This window comes from Phalangium opilio, unplaced genomic scaffold, assembly GCF_054372755.1.
Source record: "Phalangium opilio isolate 3A_F unplaced genomic scaffold, DU_Popi_V2 ptg000329l_1, whole genome shotgun sequence".
Lineage (NCBI taxonomy): Eukaryota > Metazoa > Arthropoda > Arachnida > Opiliones > Phalangiidae > Phalangium > Phalangium opilio.
The window spans coordinates 2,849,390-2,866,035 of NW_028324226.1; the positions used below are offsets into that span (position 1 = coordinate 2,849,390).

At 36.5% G+C, this 16,646-nt stretch overlaps 4 protein-coding genes across 5 annotated transcripts in view; 1 reads left to right on the forward strand and 3 right to left on the reverse strand.

The window, feature by feature from the left end:
* LOC149610307 (phospholipid-transporting ATPase ABCA1-like) overlaps positions 1 to 10,768 on the reverse strand; it is a 37,362-nt gene extending 26,594 nt beyond the window's left edge. Inside the window, exon 1 of the mRNA XM_089858928.1 lies at positions 9,875 to 10,768. The gene's annotated coding sequence lies outside the window, so the exon portion shown is untranslated. The remainder of the gene's footprint in view (positions 1 to 9,874) is intronic.
* A 1,613-nt stretch (positions 10,769 to 12,381) lies between these two features.
* Positions 12,382 to 14,402, forward strand: LOC149610308 (DNA excision repair protein ERCC-8-like). Of its 2 annotated transcripts, XM_089858930.1 has the most exons (5): positions 12,382 to 12,672; positions 12,735 to 12,836; positions 13,214 to 13,419; positions 13,490 to 13,755; positions 13,838 to 13,929. In XM_089858930.1, exons 1-5 carry the CDS (start codon positions 12,500 to 12,502, stop codon positions 13,859 to 13,861), a joined length of 771 nt encoding a protein of 256 aa, XP_089715056.1. In that variant the 5' UTR covers positions 12,382 to 12,499; the 3' UTR covers positions 13,862 to 13,929. The 2 variants fall into 2 exon arrangements, with proteins under 2 accessions (XP_089715056.1, XP_089715055.1); XM_089858929.1 differs by having other exon boundaries at positions 12,387 to 12,672; positions 13,490 to 14,402.
* An 11-nt stretch (positions 14,403 to 14,413) lies between these two features.
* LOC149610309 (putative proline--tRNA ligase, mitochondrial) lies at positions 14,414 to 14,985 on the reverse strand. Its single transcript, XM_089859533.1, has 3 exons — positions 14,881 to 14,985; positions 14,626 to 14,805; positions 14,414 to 14,539 (listed from the first exon to the last, which is right to left on the reverse strand). Exons 1-3 carry the CDS (start codon positions 14,983 to 14,985, stop codon positions 14,414 to 14,416), a joined length of 411 nt encoding a protein of 136 aa, XP_089715659.1.
* On the reverse strand, positions 14,664 to 16,352 carry LOC149610310 (putative proline--tRNA ligase, mitochondrial). The gene is made up of 6 exons (XM_089858932.1): positions 16,102 to 16,352; positions 15,769 to 16,020; positions 15,336 to 15,691; positions 15,094 to 15,264; positions 14,881 to 15,036; positions 14,664 to 14,805 (listed from the first exon to the last, which is right to left on the reverse strand). The coding sequence occupies exons 1-5, from the start codon at positions 16,201 to 16,203 to the stop codon at positions 15,003 to 15,005; spliced, it is 915 nt and encodes a 304-aa protein (XP_089715058.1). The 5' UTR covers positions 16,204 to 16,352; the 3' UTR covers positions 14,664 to 14,805; positions 14,881 to 15,002.
* Between the last annotated feature and the right edge of the window lie 294 nt (positions 16,353 to 16,646).

Genomic DNA, 16,646 nt, shown 5'->3' on the forward strand with positions numbered 1-16,646 from the left:
TCAAGGCTGAAAAGATTCGGAGAGGCAAGAGGCAAGAGAGAGGAGTGGGAGTAGGTGTAGGAGAGAGAGAGGGAGATGGGGGTGGGATGATACCCAAGGAGATGCAGCCTTGAAGGAGGGAGGGGAAAAAAGAGAGGATGGAGGACACAAACAGAAAAAAATAAGATCAAAGGAAAGCCAAAACGTTTTTGGGACAAGGGTTGCAACAATTTTTTCAGATATTAGTTTCCTCTCTTCTCCATGCACCATTTTCCCCGATCTATAAAAGAAAACATCAGGACTGGCAGGCTTTGTTGTACAACAAGCGTGCTCTAGAGTATTCCGAGAGCATTTTTTAATATTAGAAAATTATTTCCGCGCAATTTTATGTTTCTCTAGAGAACATTGTCATCTTCCATTTTTCCTACAATCATTTTTACTTGACATTTAAAATTAATTTCAAAACAATTTTTTTTTAAGTCTACTGTCAAATACCACCACAAATTCGGGGCAGTATTCCCTGACACGTGTCAAGACAAGTAAATGTCATACATGGTTACTTAAAAAAATTATCAGGCGATATCATTCCATGACTTGACAGATTTTTGATGGTTTAAAGTTTCAACAATCAAAACAGACAAAGTTTTAAATATGGCTGATATGTTTACAAACAAAAGTTGACAACCCACTGAGCTAAATGGAAACCTGAGATTGCAGCTATCAGAAGGATGACACAGTGTATCATCTTAATACTTTAGTTATGTAACATGATTCTTCCCAGGCTCATGCAGCCCATTTGTTTGCTCTCCCGCTCATGAAACTTCAGATGGGCATGGCACCGTGATAGGGTGAATTCTATATCTGTTTGCCAGTACTAAATCCCCAGCAATCAACCCACAAACCTTGATTGTCTTGAGGTGGGACAAAAACCCACAAGCGCATGCGCCTTGGTAAACAGTTAAGCGCTAATAGAGTAATGATGAGGGAATTATTTATCACGTATGTCATGATTCGCGGGTTAGTAACTTTGCTCCAAATGTTAAGGGATGCTGGGAAGAATCGTGTTAGAATTACCCCGCTTTGTGGTTGGTACACTTCTCTCGAAGAGAAGTATTATATACTTCTATTCTATTCATTCGTTCTTGATTGAAGTGATGACAACGTGGTTGTATAGTGCGGTTCATGAATCATTTCAACTTATTCTTAATCACCCCTTCAAAAGAAGGGACGAGGAAGCCAGTCAGGGTCTATTTAGCTGGCTTCCTTCCGATCCAAGAAAATTACTTCCACGCGTATCCCCACCAAGAAAAGAAGTGGGTGATTATCGGTATTGCTATAGATTGCTAAATATCAATAGTTTCTAATCAGATATTATTGGCATACCAAGTAATCATTTTTACACAACAATACGTTTTCCTAATTTACATGTTAAAAACTGAATAATTTAGTCTCGAACTTAATATACAGGGTGTTTGTGATAAGTTGGACATAAATTTAAATTATGGGGGATTTTCTTTGGGTGCACGATTTTGAGTCGAAAATGTAACTTCTATCACATTTTGTCGTCCGTGCCACTGTTTTCGAGCTATGATTTGAATATTTTAGGGATGACCCCTTAATTAAATAAGAAATCATTGTCTTTCAGTTTAAGGGGTCATCCGTAAAATACATCAATATTTATTTATGGCAGAACTATCTGAAACACCCTGTATATTCTTTCAAATCTTCACATTAAATTATTTGAAACAAAGCGAAAAATCAAATGGAAACTAATCACTTAGGGAAATAAAGGTTCTCTAAGACGAGATTACAATCTATTCTTACAAAAGGCATTAAACATTTTGCTCAATAGACAGTATTTTTGTCAATTTAGGGGCTATTTTTGTCAATTTAGGGGCTTTTTTTTGTCAAAAGTGCAAGAATTAAATAAATAAAACGCAAAGTTGCAATTTCAAATTTAAATTACGAAGTCTATTTGTCTGTTAGTAACGGGATAATAGAATTTAGATCGTGACTAGTAACTTTAACAATAAAAAGAAATTAAACATTAGGCGATCGAGTTGAAAATAAAACCGGCGAAAAACGATAAAAACTGAAATAAAATAAAAAATATCAAAGGAAAGAAAGGCGCTTAGGGCATCACGTTTCAAATTTAACCCCAGTATCAAATAAAATAGTCCCATTCAATAAAATTCCGGTCAATATCAAAGGAAAAACGCCATAAAGTAGGCTAGAGATTGAACCAATAACCTATATTAATCTCTCCTTTCAATTCAAAAACTAATAAAAGATTGCAATTCGTTAAGAGCAAAAATAATATTGCACACCTAATCTAATATGGCTTTTCTTTACACTCGAGTCTCCCCCCCCCGGTAAAGCATTTCCTATAGTATAGCTTCCGCGTATTACATAAAGATAAGGTGTATGGGGCTTTGGGCACGTATACATAGCTTATTAAAAAAGGGATGTTGAAAGGGGAAGATGAAATACTGAAGCCAACATTCAGGGGTTGGAGGTGTAATGGTTTTTCAATGCAGCGCCTGTAAAGTATTCGACACGCCGTACACCAGTGTGTGTAATGAGTACCATGGGCTAAAATTTTGATTTCTTGAATTGGAATGTTTACTTTGGGATAGAGGAACTAATTTAGAATTCAAATTCCCTGAATGTTTTCCCTGAATATTTTAGGGATATTCATTGGCCAACACGTCAGATTATAAATGGAAAGAAAATTAGAGATATTGTAATTTGTAAGAGTTGGAACCGATTTATGGTTTTAGAAATATTTACTAGATATATCCGCTTCTCATACAGGGTGTTTCTTATAGGTCTGAGGGTGTGTTCTATGCGTTAAACTGAGAGTGGAAAGTGTCAGAGAACATGGATTGGGTCTACAACATTTGGCATACATTCTCCCAAAACATTGATTGTCCCCTAAAACAAGGAATATATAGTCACACACATGAAGTAACACATCATTATCAGTCTTCAATAACCTTCAATCTAAGAACGTTCTTGAACCTACAAATGGGTATAAATGTGGGTACCCTGTGAGTGTGACTATTTCCTTGTTTAAAGGGTCAAACAACGTTTCTCCGTAACTAAACGTTGTGGACCCCATGTTCTTTGACCTTTTCCACTCAGTTTGACCCAAGGAACATACCCATTTACCAGAAACACTCAGTATAATACAAAATAATCGGAGTTTTTGTGTTTGATCAAGCTACAGTTTATCGTAGGTATAACCGGATACAAATAAATTTCAACATAAATTTAGACCATGCAGATTTTAAAACAATATCATTTCACCCTCCCTTTTAAAACACTAACAGACGCAGGGAAAGTTGAGTAAAGGTACTGACTGTAAAGTCTATTAGTCATGTTTCGCCTCTAAAATAATTAATTGGATTGTTAGATAACAATCGCCTGTATAACCAACAAGCTGACTTGGAAACAACAGAGAGGGAATGAAAATAAAAACAATATAATATAACAAGATCTTATTGCACCCGCCACTAAACTATAGAAAGTAAAAAAAAAAAAAAAAAAAAAAATACAACCAAGTATATTTGGTGTCGTGTCAAAATACCCCCTATGGGTTTAAATTAAGCTTAATTCGTCTAAACCGAGACAAATTGTATCGTCATATTACCAACAAATTGGTATAGCGGAACGTCCTGTCATTTGGTAAGACCGACGTCACTTTAACAGATAGTCCGAAAAACGATTTTTTTTGTTCATACTTGTATTCTCCATACAAAAAAAAATGATGTGTTATTCTTAGCTCTAACATAAGTTTATAGGCTATGTTCCATTCATAAGTATGATACTACCTATACTTTGTAATGCTAGAGACTTACAGCTCTAGCTAGTTCGAGAACGACAAGCGAGAATTGAAGTACTATACACTAGGTTAGTTTTGCATTACTTCCATCTATATAGTCTGTACTAAGCCTTTGACAGCGCCCCAGTCACCAGGCGTCACTTTACGAGAATCTATGACCTACGTCACTTCTTGACAAGTTCTGTAACCAGTACTTATGGAACATAAGTTATGAACTTATGATACTAACGTACATGTATGATTGCTCGGCGCCACATGAGGCGTCACTTTACCTCGAATCTATGACCTACGTCACTTCTTGTCAAGCTCTCTGTAACCGGTACTTATGGAACATATCTTATGAACTTATGATACTATAACTAACGTACATGTATGATTACTGGTCGCCTCACCAGACGTCACTTTACCTCGAATCTATAGATTCATGACAAGCTCCAGTTTTTAACCAGTGACAAACTTATGTTATGAACTTATGGTTCTAACAACTATAAGGTATTCCCACAGGAGGAGCATTTCTGTCGATAAATCAATGCGGATTTTTTTTTTCTTCTACCGTCTAAAAATGCCATAAGGCGCTGGCACCCGAGATACAATGTATTATATTTATCTAAATGGCTCTAAAAATAGGTCAACCAAGTTCCCTCCTAGACTATATAGACTGCAGGGAAAGAAAAGGGTTACTATTTTTGACCAATTGTATTTGTGCGCCAGTAATCTGGATCGAATAATTAAAGAACCCAACCTACGCCCTTAAATAGCTTCAGGGTCGTCTTAATCAGGGTTCGGACGAAGTTTTTATATTGAAAATCTCTGACTTTTCCAGCTTATCCCTGGCCAAATTTTGCCAGTATCCCTGACCATTTTAGGGTGTTTGCACACCTGGGCCCATATGTATCATTGCTCGAAGCATGGTTTGATTTACCAAACGAAATCCCAGACATATCCCTGACTTTTTCGGGGGAAAAAACTTCAAATCCCTGACTTATCCAGGTTTTCCAGGTTCCATACGAACCCTGTTTTACAGTCTCTCAGGGCAATGGATTGCAATGCACTGGACAACATCTTCAGTTAAATCAGGGATAGATTTAATTTTAGAAGCAGGAATGGAGAACGGTTAGTATTTTCATCAATCCGACTCATAGCCCAGTATAGAGCCCCTCCTTCCAACACGTAACGAAAAGTTTAAACTATCTTATTGGCTCACTTAAACTACGTTTTGATGACGTTGCTGACGCGGACGGCGATAAAGTGGTTATCCCTAAAACACTAAGATAATAACTTGTTAGCGGTGTAATTGAAGTTACATTTTCGACTCAAAATTGATTTTCCATAGAACCATCCCACTGTACTTGGGTTCTACCACCATTTTTGGTTCCATCTGGATCAATTGTTAAGATTCTGTATTGTGTAATGGATAACTTACAAAAGCCTCAAGGCAAAAGTTAAAATTTTAAAGCTGTTTTCAAAGTATTTGTACTTAAAAAAATATATAAGTATCGGTTGCATGAAGTACCAACTTAAAAATATTTTTTTGTGTTTTGCAATCTTCCAAATTTGCACAATATAACGATAATAAATATGGCCAAATTATATATATGTTCTATTAAGGAAAGTAATAAAACCCGAAGGAGTTAAATTCAAGGTTAGTTAACAATAAAAAATATTTATACCGTAGAGTAATGGCACTTCCCTGCCTTTGACTTCATTACGATTTATGGCAACTTAGCATTTGGTGCCAGTAGTATACTCTATAGCTAAAAATCAAAGGAGAGACACCTCGAGGGGATTTAATATTAAACCGCATTTATAGAGGAGTAGACTTTCCATTTTTTTTTTGGCCCTTAGTACCGGTCCTGAGAAATTTTTTACTTGGCTTTCAATTATTAGAGAGAGATTGGATTGAATTTCTAGAAACTGGCTTATGCCATGAACTAATCTGTTAAATAAGGCGAATATAACATAGTATCCCTGACAATGTCGATTAGGTGATGCGTCAATCTTGCGAAAATTAAGTTAATTATAGTAATGTCTCAAAAACTAAATGAAATAAAAAATTTCGCAATCAGAAAACACGTCGAGTCACAGAGAATTACAAATAGACACGATGAAAATTTTCGCAATAAACAACAAACTCCCGATGGGGATTTTTAGTTTACAAATTTTTAATTGTAATGACAGTAATTACGAGTAATTAACAATAATACCTCTATATTTCAACAACCTAGGATTTTAGGGCTATGAGTTAGAGATAATGGAAAAAGATTTCTCTAATGTAATAAATAATTTTTTTACATTTGGATTCAACTTAAATCCACATTATTCATTGGATAATACCAGGGATAGATTTAATTTTAGAAGTAGGAATGGAGAACGGTTAGTATTTACTTCAGTATAGAGCCCCTCCCTCCAACATGCACGTAACTAAAAGTTTAAATTATCTTATTCATATTGGCTCACTTGAACTACGTTTTGATGACGTTGCTGACGGAGATGGCGAAAAATACCTAATTCCTTTTTACCTCTGTCGCTATGACCCGCCTCTTCTTTCATACCCCTCCGTCCCGTGGAAGGGGGTTCGGGACTTAGACGCGCGCCCACATTACTCTGTTCTCCACTCCTACTTCTAAAATTAAATCTATCCCTGATAATACTTTTAAATTGAATTTATAACGTATTTTTCTACCGAAATCTTGCGTTTACCATAAAGGGCCTTTTCAACTTTCCCTCAAAATGGCGGAGAACTTTACTTAAGATGTAGGCTAGTGGGGGAAGACACTCGTTAGTCATATTGCAGGTGACGACTGACGTTTAATACCCGCTATACTTATACACTAAGTATGTTAGAAAATAATGAGTCGGCAACCGGTACCGTGTGCCAGGAACGCAAAGGAAAACGCAGTAAATAAACGATTAATGTCATAACTAATCACGAATACAGCATAAATAGCAAACGTTAAAACTACAGGGTTGCTACAGATTTTTCATTTCAAAAATCTCTGACATTTCCACCAGGTTCTCCCTGACCATCTAATGCCAATTTCCCTGACCAATTTTCAAACTTACAAACTTACACTAACAGAAAAGTAAGAATACATCCTTTAAAAATCCCTTATTTATCATCAGCTTTGTACTTACAATTATGCAAATTTTATCACGGTTTTTAATTGAAACTACTATTTAATAATTAATGAAACTTTATTTGGAACTGTCAGAAACAGTTAACGTAGGCCTATAGAACGATATCACTGTCCCGTATTTGAGCTGGTGCGCCTAGTTGGCCGTGACAACACATTTTCTCAAGTTGATATGCAAAGGAAATTCCCTGACTTTCACAACAATTTTTAACACCCTTTTTCAAATACCCTGACTTTTCCAAGTTTTCCAGGTACTGTGGCAACCATGAACTAACGAAACTGATGCCAATAATAGGTCTACCTCGGTACTGGAAATAAACATAGGACACTGGACATTGTCCAATAATATTTTATAAATGTCCCATAATGTTTTTAAAAACTAAGGGGGGTCACTGGACATTTTGACCAACAAAGACTCTATAGCTTAACTATAAAAATGCGACACTATTTTTGGACACTCCAGTAGACAATGTCCTATAAATTTCCCAGTCAAAGGAGGGGGGGGGGTTAGGTCACTGGACACATGTCCTATAAGAATTCTTTCTTATTTCTGGCCATGGTCTACCCGTTTCAAAATCGTCTGCTTAAATAGGGAACCACATGGACCCAAAAACGTTAGATAGGGCTCCAAAGTTTCCACTTACCAGTCCACCAAATTTGGACTGAATTGTTTGAAGTCATATCTAAGGTCTTTGTAGTCCACTTACCCCATAAATATCCCGTCTTGAAAGAACAAGGCGGTCAAATACCAGACTCTTTTTATTAAATTACCCCATAAATACTCCGCCTGACACCAAACTGCCCCAAAAAAAGAAACCAAAAAAAAGAAGAAAAAAGCGAAATTCGAAACCTCATATTTACAAAGAAAGTATAGATGAGCTTTTAAATAACCCAACAAAATAAACGTGATTTCGTCATACCCAGGAATAAAAACAAAAATAAAAGTAATGATCCATTCTGAGGCAATATATTTTTTTCCAAGAAATATATAAATCACTTTAAATAGATGGTAACATTGAGTCACGTGGTATAAGCCAGTTATTTTAATTCGTATCGTCGACACAAAGGAAAGTTTTGAAAAAACCGGTTGTCAAAAGAAAGAAAACAGAAATCTTATTGTTATATATTATTATCACTTTGACGCATAAGTTTATAAGTTATATTCCATCCATAAGTTTGACACTAAATATACTTCGTAATGCTAGAGACTTGACAGCTCGAGCTAGTTCTAGCAGAACGACAAGCGAGAATTGGAGTGTTTAATTTTGCAGGACTTCCATCTTCCTATTTAGTCTGTACTAAGCTAGACTTTGACAGCGCCTCACCAGGCGTCTTCGCTTTACGAGAATCTATGACCTACGTCACTTAATGACAAGCTCCAGTTTGTAACCAGTGACAAACTTATGGAACATATATTATGAACTTACGTAAGCTTTGACGAATGCTAAAAAAATATATTTATTCTTTCAAGTTTGAAGCAAAAGCCAAGCTCATGCATGATTGCTCGCGCAGTTTGTAGGGCTACACCCAATAATATAACCCCGCTTTTAAACTATAATATTAAAAATATTATCGCAAGTTTTCCGTCTTTAACAGCTACATCAACGAATTAACGTGAAATTTTTGATTAAAGTTTTTTTTTAAAAAAATAAAAGTGGATAAAAAAAACCCCACTAAAATTTTTGGAATAACCAAAACATTATACCATGACTTATGAAACACTTTCGCTTCGTGAGAAATTATAATCAATTAAAATTCAGCGTAAAATTTTAAGAATGAATGTTAGTCACAGTTCGACGATGCATAGCCCACTCGATCACGCGCATCACGACGCAAGCTGCTCGCGAGCGCGGTTCGCGGATCAGGTGGGCTATGGACGATGGTAAGAGTGTCGTCTGCTTATTTCATTCATCATTGGTCTCTGATCGCCTTGGTTTCTTAAGAAGGAACATCCGGTATAGGGATCCAAGGACCTTTATATATGACTTTAAACAATACGGACCAAATTCGGTGGACGTCTTTGTTGTCCACATACCCAATCAATGTTCCGTCTTAACCCTATCTATATCGAGCAGACGATACTTCCCACCCCTTTTGAAAAAGACCTATTGGTCTCTTTATGGCAAAGACAGTGGAGGACCTTCGTTGTTAGTCCATTTAGAATTATTCTCCATGGTTTTTGACACCAATGGAACGCGATATAAAATAAACAGGCTTGGACAATGAGCAACATCATTCAATTCAACAGCGAGAAAACATTCTATATTTTCTATTTCGTAGCAATAAATTCTAGTTTAAGGAAACCGTAGTATAGAACTATAGATTACATAAAAACCTCGTTAATTAACTAAAAATAAACGGCAAGTGATTAAGATAAATCCTAAAATTAGTCTTAACTGGAACAAAGAGATTGTAATCATTAAAATTCTGTAAAAACCTGAAAAAAAGGAGAGGGGGGCATGGTAATATGGATTTTAATGACGGTCCACTTTTCTTCCATTGATTTACTCATCATAAAAACCAAGGGATTCCAGTTGAAATTCCCCGGCGTTCCTTAAGCCTAAACGTCAACTTAACTAGCCAGTTCTTTGTAAACCCATTCGAGCTAAGCCAAATACATTTTGATACAAAGGTTTCTGAACGAATTTCCAGGACAACAGTTGTCATTTGGGGCAATTGCAGCAAAATCGTGGCCCAAAATATTCTAACAAATACGAGAAAACAACTCCATTAGGCCCAAAAAAGGCCCTAGGTCCTAAATCCAGCGGCATTCTGCAACTCTCTTTTGATAATATTGATTGGCATAATTTTGAAAAGGGACAGGGCCGCACATGCATAAAACAGGGTGTGCTTCCCCCCCCCCCCGCTTGTCAAAATCGTTAACTTAAATATTAAAATTAATTAAATTTAAACTTACTGGCAATGACAATAGGGACGTAATTGTTACCAATTTATATTAAATAACGTTAAAAATGTTCGGCAAAATTCAGAAAATCACTCGCGAAAATAGTAAAAAATACAAACGCGTGAAACAACTCGGTCAAAAATATATATTTTGTCTTCCTTATTTTGAGAGGATTTTTTTTTCAATATAGAAATAACAAAAATACTCCGATTTTGATGATTATTATTATATTTTGTACAATTGCCGCGACACAAATACCGCAAAAACGCGATCGTTACTTTCAACTCAACCGAAACTTATCTGGATTTCGAGCTTTCTACCGCGAACACTCTTCTCCACTCGCCACTAGCGCAGTCAACCAACCAATAACAGAAAAAAACTTTCCCTGGCTTTTAAAATTCAAAATCTCACTCCGAAGACGAGTTTTCCTATTCCCCCCGTTCAAAACGCGCACGACTAAGCCAACAGAGGCTTACGGACTGATGGTAAAGAAAGAGGTAGACAAGTAGACAGACACACAAGCGAGTTTCCAGCCTTCTAAAGCCACCAGCAGTCAGTCACCGAGCCAAGTTCTAGTACAGACTACAGTCTCAGCCAAGAACGCGCGCGAGTGGGAAGAGTCACGCTTAGGGGCACATTCGAGCGCTCAGAGAAAAGACCCAGAGAGAACCGGCTCCGTCAAAGACTATTGCACTAACGTACCCAAAACTTGAAACCTCAAATCGACATTGAGGTATACATTGTTTCTCCTGAACGGTATTTTGCCGTTCACCGTTGATAAGGCAGAAGTAGTAAAGGCGAGCGGTTCAGTTTGAATCAGTACTTGCCTAACTTACTTCAACAAGTGCCTGACAACACCGCACTGAACCGGAAGAATAGCTTTTACGTTTGGCACCTTTGCATATAGATAGTAGGAAGTGTTGTCAGTCATTTGTGAGTGTAATTCAACCGCTATCTACAACAAACTGAAAACCATGTAGTTCTGTTCGATTCTGTGATCATTCAGTTCCAAACCCACAGGAGATGCTCTAACAAATTAATGGCAACCCTGAAACCGGAAGTTGCGGTTAAGAAACGGTGGAGGAAATATCCCGCCGTGCGTTCATCGTATTGATGGGTTGAAAACGCGATTACATCATAGAAATGTTTGGTTAGAACTTGGTCACATTTCCAGTCTTGGGTACGTTAGTTTTAATAGTCTTCGGCTCTCGAATTTGTAGTAGTAAAGGTGGGAGAGCCGGGGTTTATCAGCTGACTGTAACTGACCACACGGAGAGTTGGTTGGAACCGAGAGAAAGGAAAATCGAGCAGTAGAGTAAAACGTGGTGGTGGTGGTTCTCGAGTCGTATCGGTACTCAAAGAAGTCAATTACTCGAAGTAAACAAATGAAAATAAAATAACAACAAATCAGTGTACCGAAATTACGTCTCAAAATCAGAGTCAATTAAAACGGGTGTAAATAACTTCAACACCTTTTGTCACGTTATTTCACCTTTCTTTCATACTAGTTACTGAATATAAAAATGTTCAGTTCAAGTTGTGACCTTCTGTTTACATCAGAAAGAGCATGGGGGGAGAATGAAGGGGAATTCAACGCCATCGGCTCGGTACACTTGCACCGAGAACAAAGGGAAGGGGAGAGAGAGGGAGGGGAAGCAAGCGCGCTTCAAAAGTTCAAACTGAGAGGAGAATCATTAGTACGATTTACGAAGGATGGTGGTGGTTGGTAGTTGGATAAATCAAGCTAAGCATTTTTGGCCTAATGATTCAAATTAGTCGTAAAAAGGAAATCTGCCTCCGTGACAGGAAACGCGCAGGTGAAATAAGACTGCTTGGAACGTAAAAGTCTTCTTAAAGCGCTCCCCAGGGGACCAACCGCTTTAAGAGGGACGGAATAGATAAGAATCTAGCTTTCGTCTCATCCAACCCTAAAGGATGTGGGATTATAAGAGGCTGGAAAATCTAGAGTGGCAATAGAAAAAGTCTATAGAACAGCGGCAAAACTACAAAGTTGTCGATTTGATGATGACTGTGTCAAAAATCTCGATTGAGCAATTGAGGAAGGGGTATTTCTCTGTAATGATGACTAATGAGCACGCTTCTTTCTTCAAAATTTGCCTAACAATAATATAGGTTACGTAACCACCCGAGAACAATGAGTTGGCATTACATCTTATCCTACCATAGAGTCTAATACAGTACAAGGCAAGAAGTTGCCAAATATATGTAGATCAAAATTTTCATAATTTTATAAGACTCGTGAAGTAAATGGAGAATGTTTATGCTTATTATTAATAGTACCTTAAATTTTAAATAATAGTACAAATTACGTAACTCAGGTACTATCAATTCTAGACACAAAACATAGATGGCGCGACACGTTAAAGATAGCCGTCCAAGTATCTCTAGAACAATATTTTCATAATTTTTCAAACTCGTGCTTATTATGAATAGTACCTTGAATTATAAATTAGAATGCATTAATTTATTTACGTAATTACGTAACATATGTTCTAGCTCTACAAACATGACATAGATGGCGCCATACGTTAAAGATGGCCGCCCCCTCTACATCGTTTAGCGAAGTTGTATTTTCTTTATGATTAACTTAATTTTTAAGCCTTTATTCGGGATAAAATGTTAAGTTTTTTGAGCAAAGTCCAAAACGGATTAGTTACCGCGCCTAATTTAATGACTGCCGAAAGTACGAAACAAGCATTTTCGTTGGAATTAAGTAAACACTGTGACGTGGAAAATGTACACAACAGCGGTGTCAACGCCATAGATATCGAAGGAATCGAGAGCAGATAGTAGGGCGACTTCTTGTTTACGTTATATTATTCATTTATTAAATTAATTTCGATCTTTTAAGCATGTTATCCGGTGGGGCCAATGGAAGTATCTTTATTCACGACCTCGAAAATCATAGTGGAAAGCCGGCATATACTTGTAAAGCCATTGCCAAAATAAAAAGGTCTCAATATATTTAATTTTCCTAATATAGAGTGCTGTCAGAAGCGCCGGTGTGACGTCACCCATTCTGTTTTCCCATAAAGAAAAAACGGTAACTGTCATGGCCGCCCATTGCTAAAGGCAGACTTATGACGTTTAACCTTGGATCTGACGTCACAACTGACAGCACTCTATTTGGGGGCTTAAATATGGGGGGCTTATGATAAATGGTTGACTTGTCTGTCTTGAACGTACGCGTTATTGTACCACTATAGAGTAATGGCACCTCCCTACCTTTGGCTACGTTATGTTCTATGAGAAATTAACATGTAGTGCCACTACTCTATTACAAAGGCATAATTTTCGTATTTATTAAGCTATTAAATTTAAATTTGATAGGAGATCAAGTTACGCCCACCAATACAGTGTTGGAAGGGTCCAATGGTACCCATTGGATACGGGACTTTTTACCACTAGCAGCATGGATTGCCGTCTAAAATTATGGGACACAAACATCCTAAGACCGGTAGAAACTATTCAATTGCAAGGAGGAATCTACTGCCATCATTTAGCACCTACTGGTCAATGTCACTCCCTTATAGCTGGTATATTTAAATGACAATCTTAAAATTAAACTCGGAGAGAAACTACTAATTATTTAACTCCGACATTTAGTGGCATTAGCCCATCCTCATGTCACTCTAGTTGATATGAGAACCGGCTCAAGATCTCACCAATTACACGGACACAAGGGCAAAGTTTTGGCTGTAGAATTTTCACCCTACGCCGAGCATCTTTTAGCATCAGGCGGATCAGACAATAAAATATATTTCTGGGATATTAGATCAGCCAAAGGTTATTTGTGCACCTTGGATAGACATAACGGTGCCACGGATGCTCCAATGAGAAAACAAAGCGCGACAACAGCCCATGGTGGTGCGGTTAGTAGTTTATGTTTTAGTCCAGATGGTCTACATTTAGTATCCTTTGGTACTGATGATCGAGTTCGACTTTGGGACGTAGCTCAACACACAAACACTCTCGTAAATTACGGGAAAATTTCCAACGGAAGTACAAAGGGTCTACAAATGACAATATGTTCAGCTTCAAACCCTCCGCTAATTTTTGTGCCTTCTGAAGGACAGATATTAATTCTGGACATGTTTAACGGATCCACAGTCGACACGTTATTAGGTCATTTCAATACCGTAAATTGTTGCCAGTTAAGGCCCAATTATCAAGAACTTTATAGCGGGGCAAATGATCGTAATATACTCGTTTGGTTACCGTATTATCAACAAACAGAAGCTTACGAAGAGTTTTTGAAAGGAGAATTTAAAGAAATGGGTGAAGTTTCCATTATAAAGAGAACCGTAACTGAAGATAGATGGAGCAGTGATGAAAATTAAACCTTAAACTTATATATTTTTTTACGCCTACTTCTAATTATTAACTTTAGTTTGTTAATAATACTGTTAATTGTAAAATAAATTCACCCATTACTGTGGAATGTTAATTGTTTTCAATTAATTTGTTAATAAAACACTTTTTTCCCCCAAAAAACGATAAATTAAAAATTATTAAATTACTTATTTACATTTACTCATTAATTTTAAGATCCCTGGCTTTTTCCCTGAAGAAATTTACAACCTCAGAGTGAGTTAGATACGATGTTTTCTCATGATAAACATCTATAACTTCAAATTTAGGGATTTCATCGCAAGCCTGAAATGATTTAATTAAATTAATTTTGTTAAATAATTAATCTAGGGATAGGGATAGGGAATTGGATTATTGAAGTTATTAATTACCTTTTTGCCTATAATAATTAAGTATGGAATACCAACTGCTCTCAGATCTTTGACCCTTTTCCCAATAGTCATATCGCATCTATCATCATACCAGACGTTATTTTTATAAAAAGGGATAGAGGATAAAATGTGGGTTAGATTTTGGGCCCAACTAGTAGCGGAAACTTCTTTACTTCCATCCTATATTAATAATAAATTTAATTAATTAAACCATTAATTTCTCAAAGAAAATTAATTAATTAATTTGAGTCATACTTTAGGAGGGATAACTGCAACTAACGAGGGGGATATTTTAAGAGGCCATCTAATTTCCTCGGGAGTTGAGAGAGCTTCTATAACCGCTGGTAATATCCTAGTCATTCCTAAACCATAGCAACTCATGTGATAATGCCTTTAATAGAAAGATTTAGCCTTAGAGGTCGTTAATTTATGATTTTTGCAAGAAATTTAATTAATATTTAATCTTACTCTAATTTTCCAGAGCTTGATAAATATTTTGCGTCCAAGGCCTTGGAATACATATCTCCCAAGACAAATGCGTGTCCAACTTCAATACCAGTTTCATTCAACATTTTTCCTCCGCATTTTAGGCACTTTTCATTTGTATTTTCAATTTCATAATTTTCTCCGTAATCACAACTATTAATTAATTAAGTTTAAAATAATTGAAGTACAATGGTACAGTTTAATTTTTATTTTAAATAATTTACTTATTGCAAAGACGAAGCTTATCTTCACCAATTTTGGATGGAATGTGGAATTCCTGAGAGAAAGATCCTCCCATAGCTCCGGAAGATCCTTTTACCTTTTTAATCGCAACACCCAAATCCCTGAAGATTCTTGTATAAGCTTCGCAAACTTCATTGTATGATTTTTCCGCCTTTTCCTCATTCTCATCAAAGATATACATATCTTTCATAACAAATTCCCTGCCTCTTAATAATCCCATTTTTGGTCTGGGCTCGTCACGATACTTTGCAGCTATCTGGTAGATCTTTAATGGTAGGTGTTTAAACGTATATTTTGGCATATTGGCTAACAAATTTGTCACAGTTTCTTCGTGTGTCTATATTCAACGCAATTAAGCTTTTAGTTACTGTTTACTAACCTTCAAATGACCCGTATATTATGAAAATGCCTTACTGGTCCTAAACAAAGTTCTTGGTCATTACGGTCCTTCAATCTGAACAACTCCTCTCCCATATTGTCCCAACGCCCAGTAGCGCTCCACAAAGTTTTACTTGATAATGTAGGCATAATAACTTTCTGTCCGTTGATTGACTTCATATGAAAGTCGACTAAATTTGATAATTTCTCCAAACTTATCACAGTCAGAGGTAGGAGGTGATAGGAACCTGGTAGGCCAGGAAATATTAGCCCTTCGTTCATCATTAACTGAAATAAATAATTAAAATTAAGATTAATTTTACACTATATATAACTTAAAATATATCAAAACTAAAAGCAATAACTAACAAAAAGGTTTTTAAAAAAGGTTAAGATTTCTAAGCCTTGGTCATAACAAGAATAAAACTTATTTAAAATATACCGTTTGACTATGACACGGATATTTTTCATATTTATTGACGGGCCTAAGTATTGAAGATACGCGAGTAAACATTGTTTTCATGGATACTTTCATTTTAATTGTTTTAAAATTAAATTAAATGCTTGGGAAACAAGAACAACCTCCCGTAAAACATAGCCGAAGCCGACTCGATCACACACTCGACAACGCAACTTACAGACAGAACGCCGCTGCAGCTCGCCCAATAGAAGCCCGTTCATCGAATCATCTGCCAAAAAGTACGACTTTCGAATTATCAGCGGGAAGCATAGGCGGGAAGCTCGCATCTCTTGTGATTGAACCACTTCAGTTGGAATTTCTGATTGCATTTTTGATGTGCATTGCAACCCAATTATTTTTAGTGTCTGGGGACACCCTATTTGCGGGGCTGCTAAACCTATAACATCTTCTTTCTTCATTACTATTTTTATTTAACTAATTATCTAATTAAGAA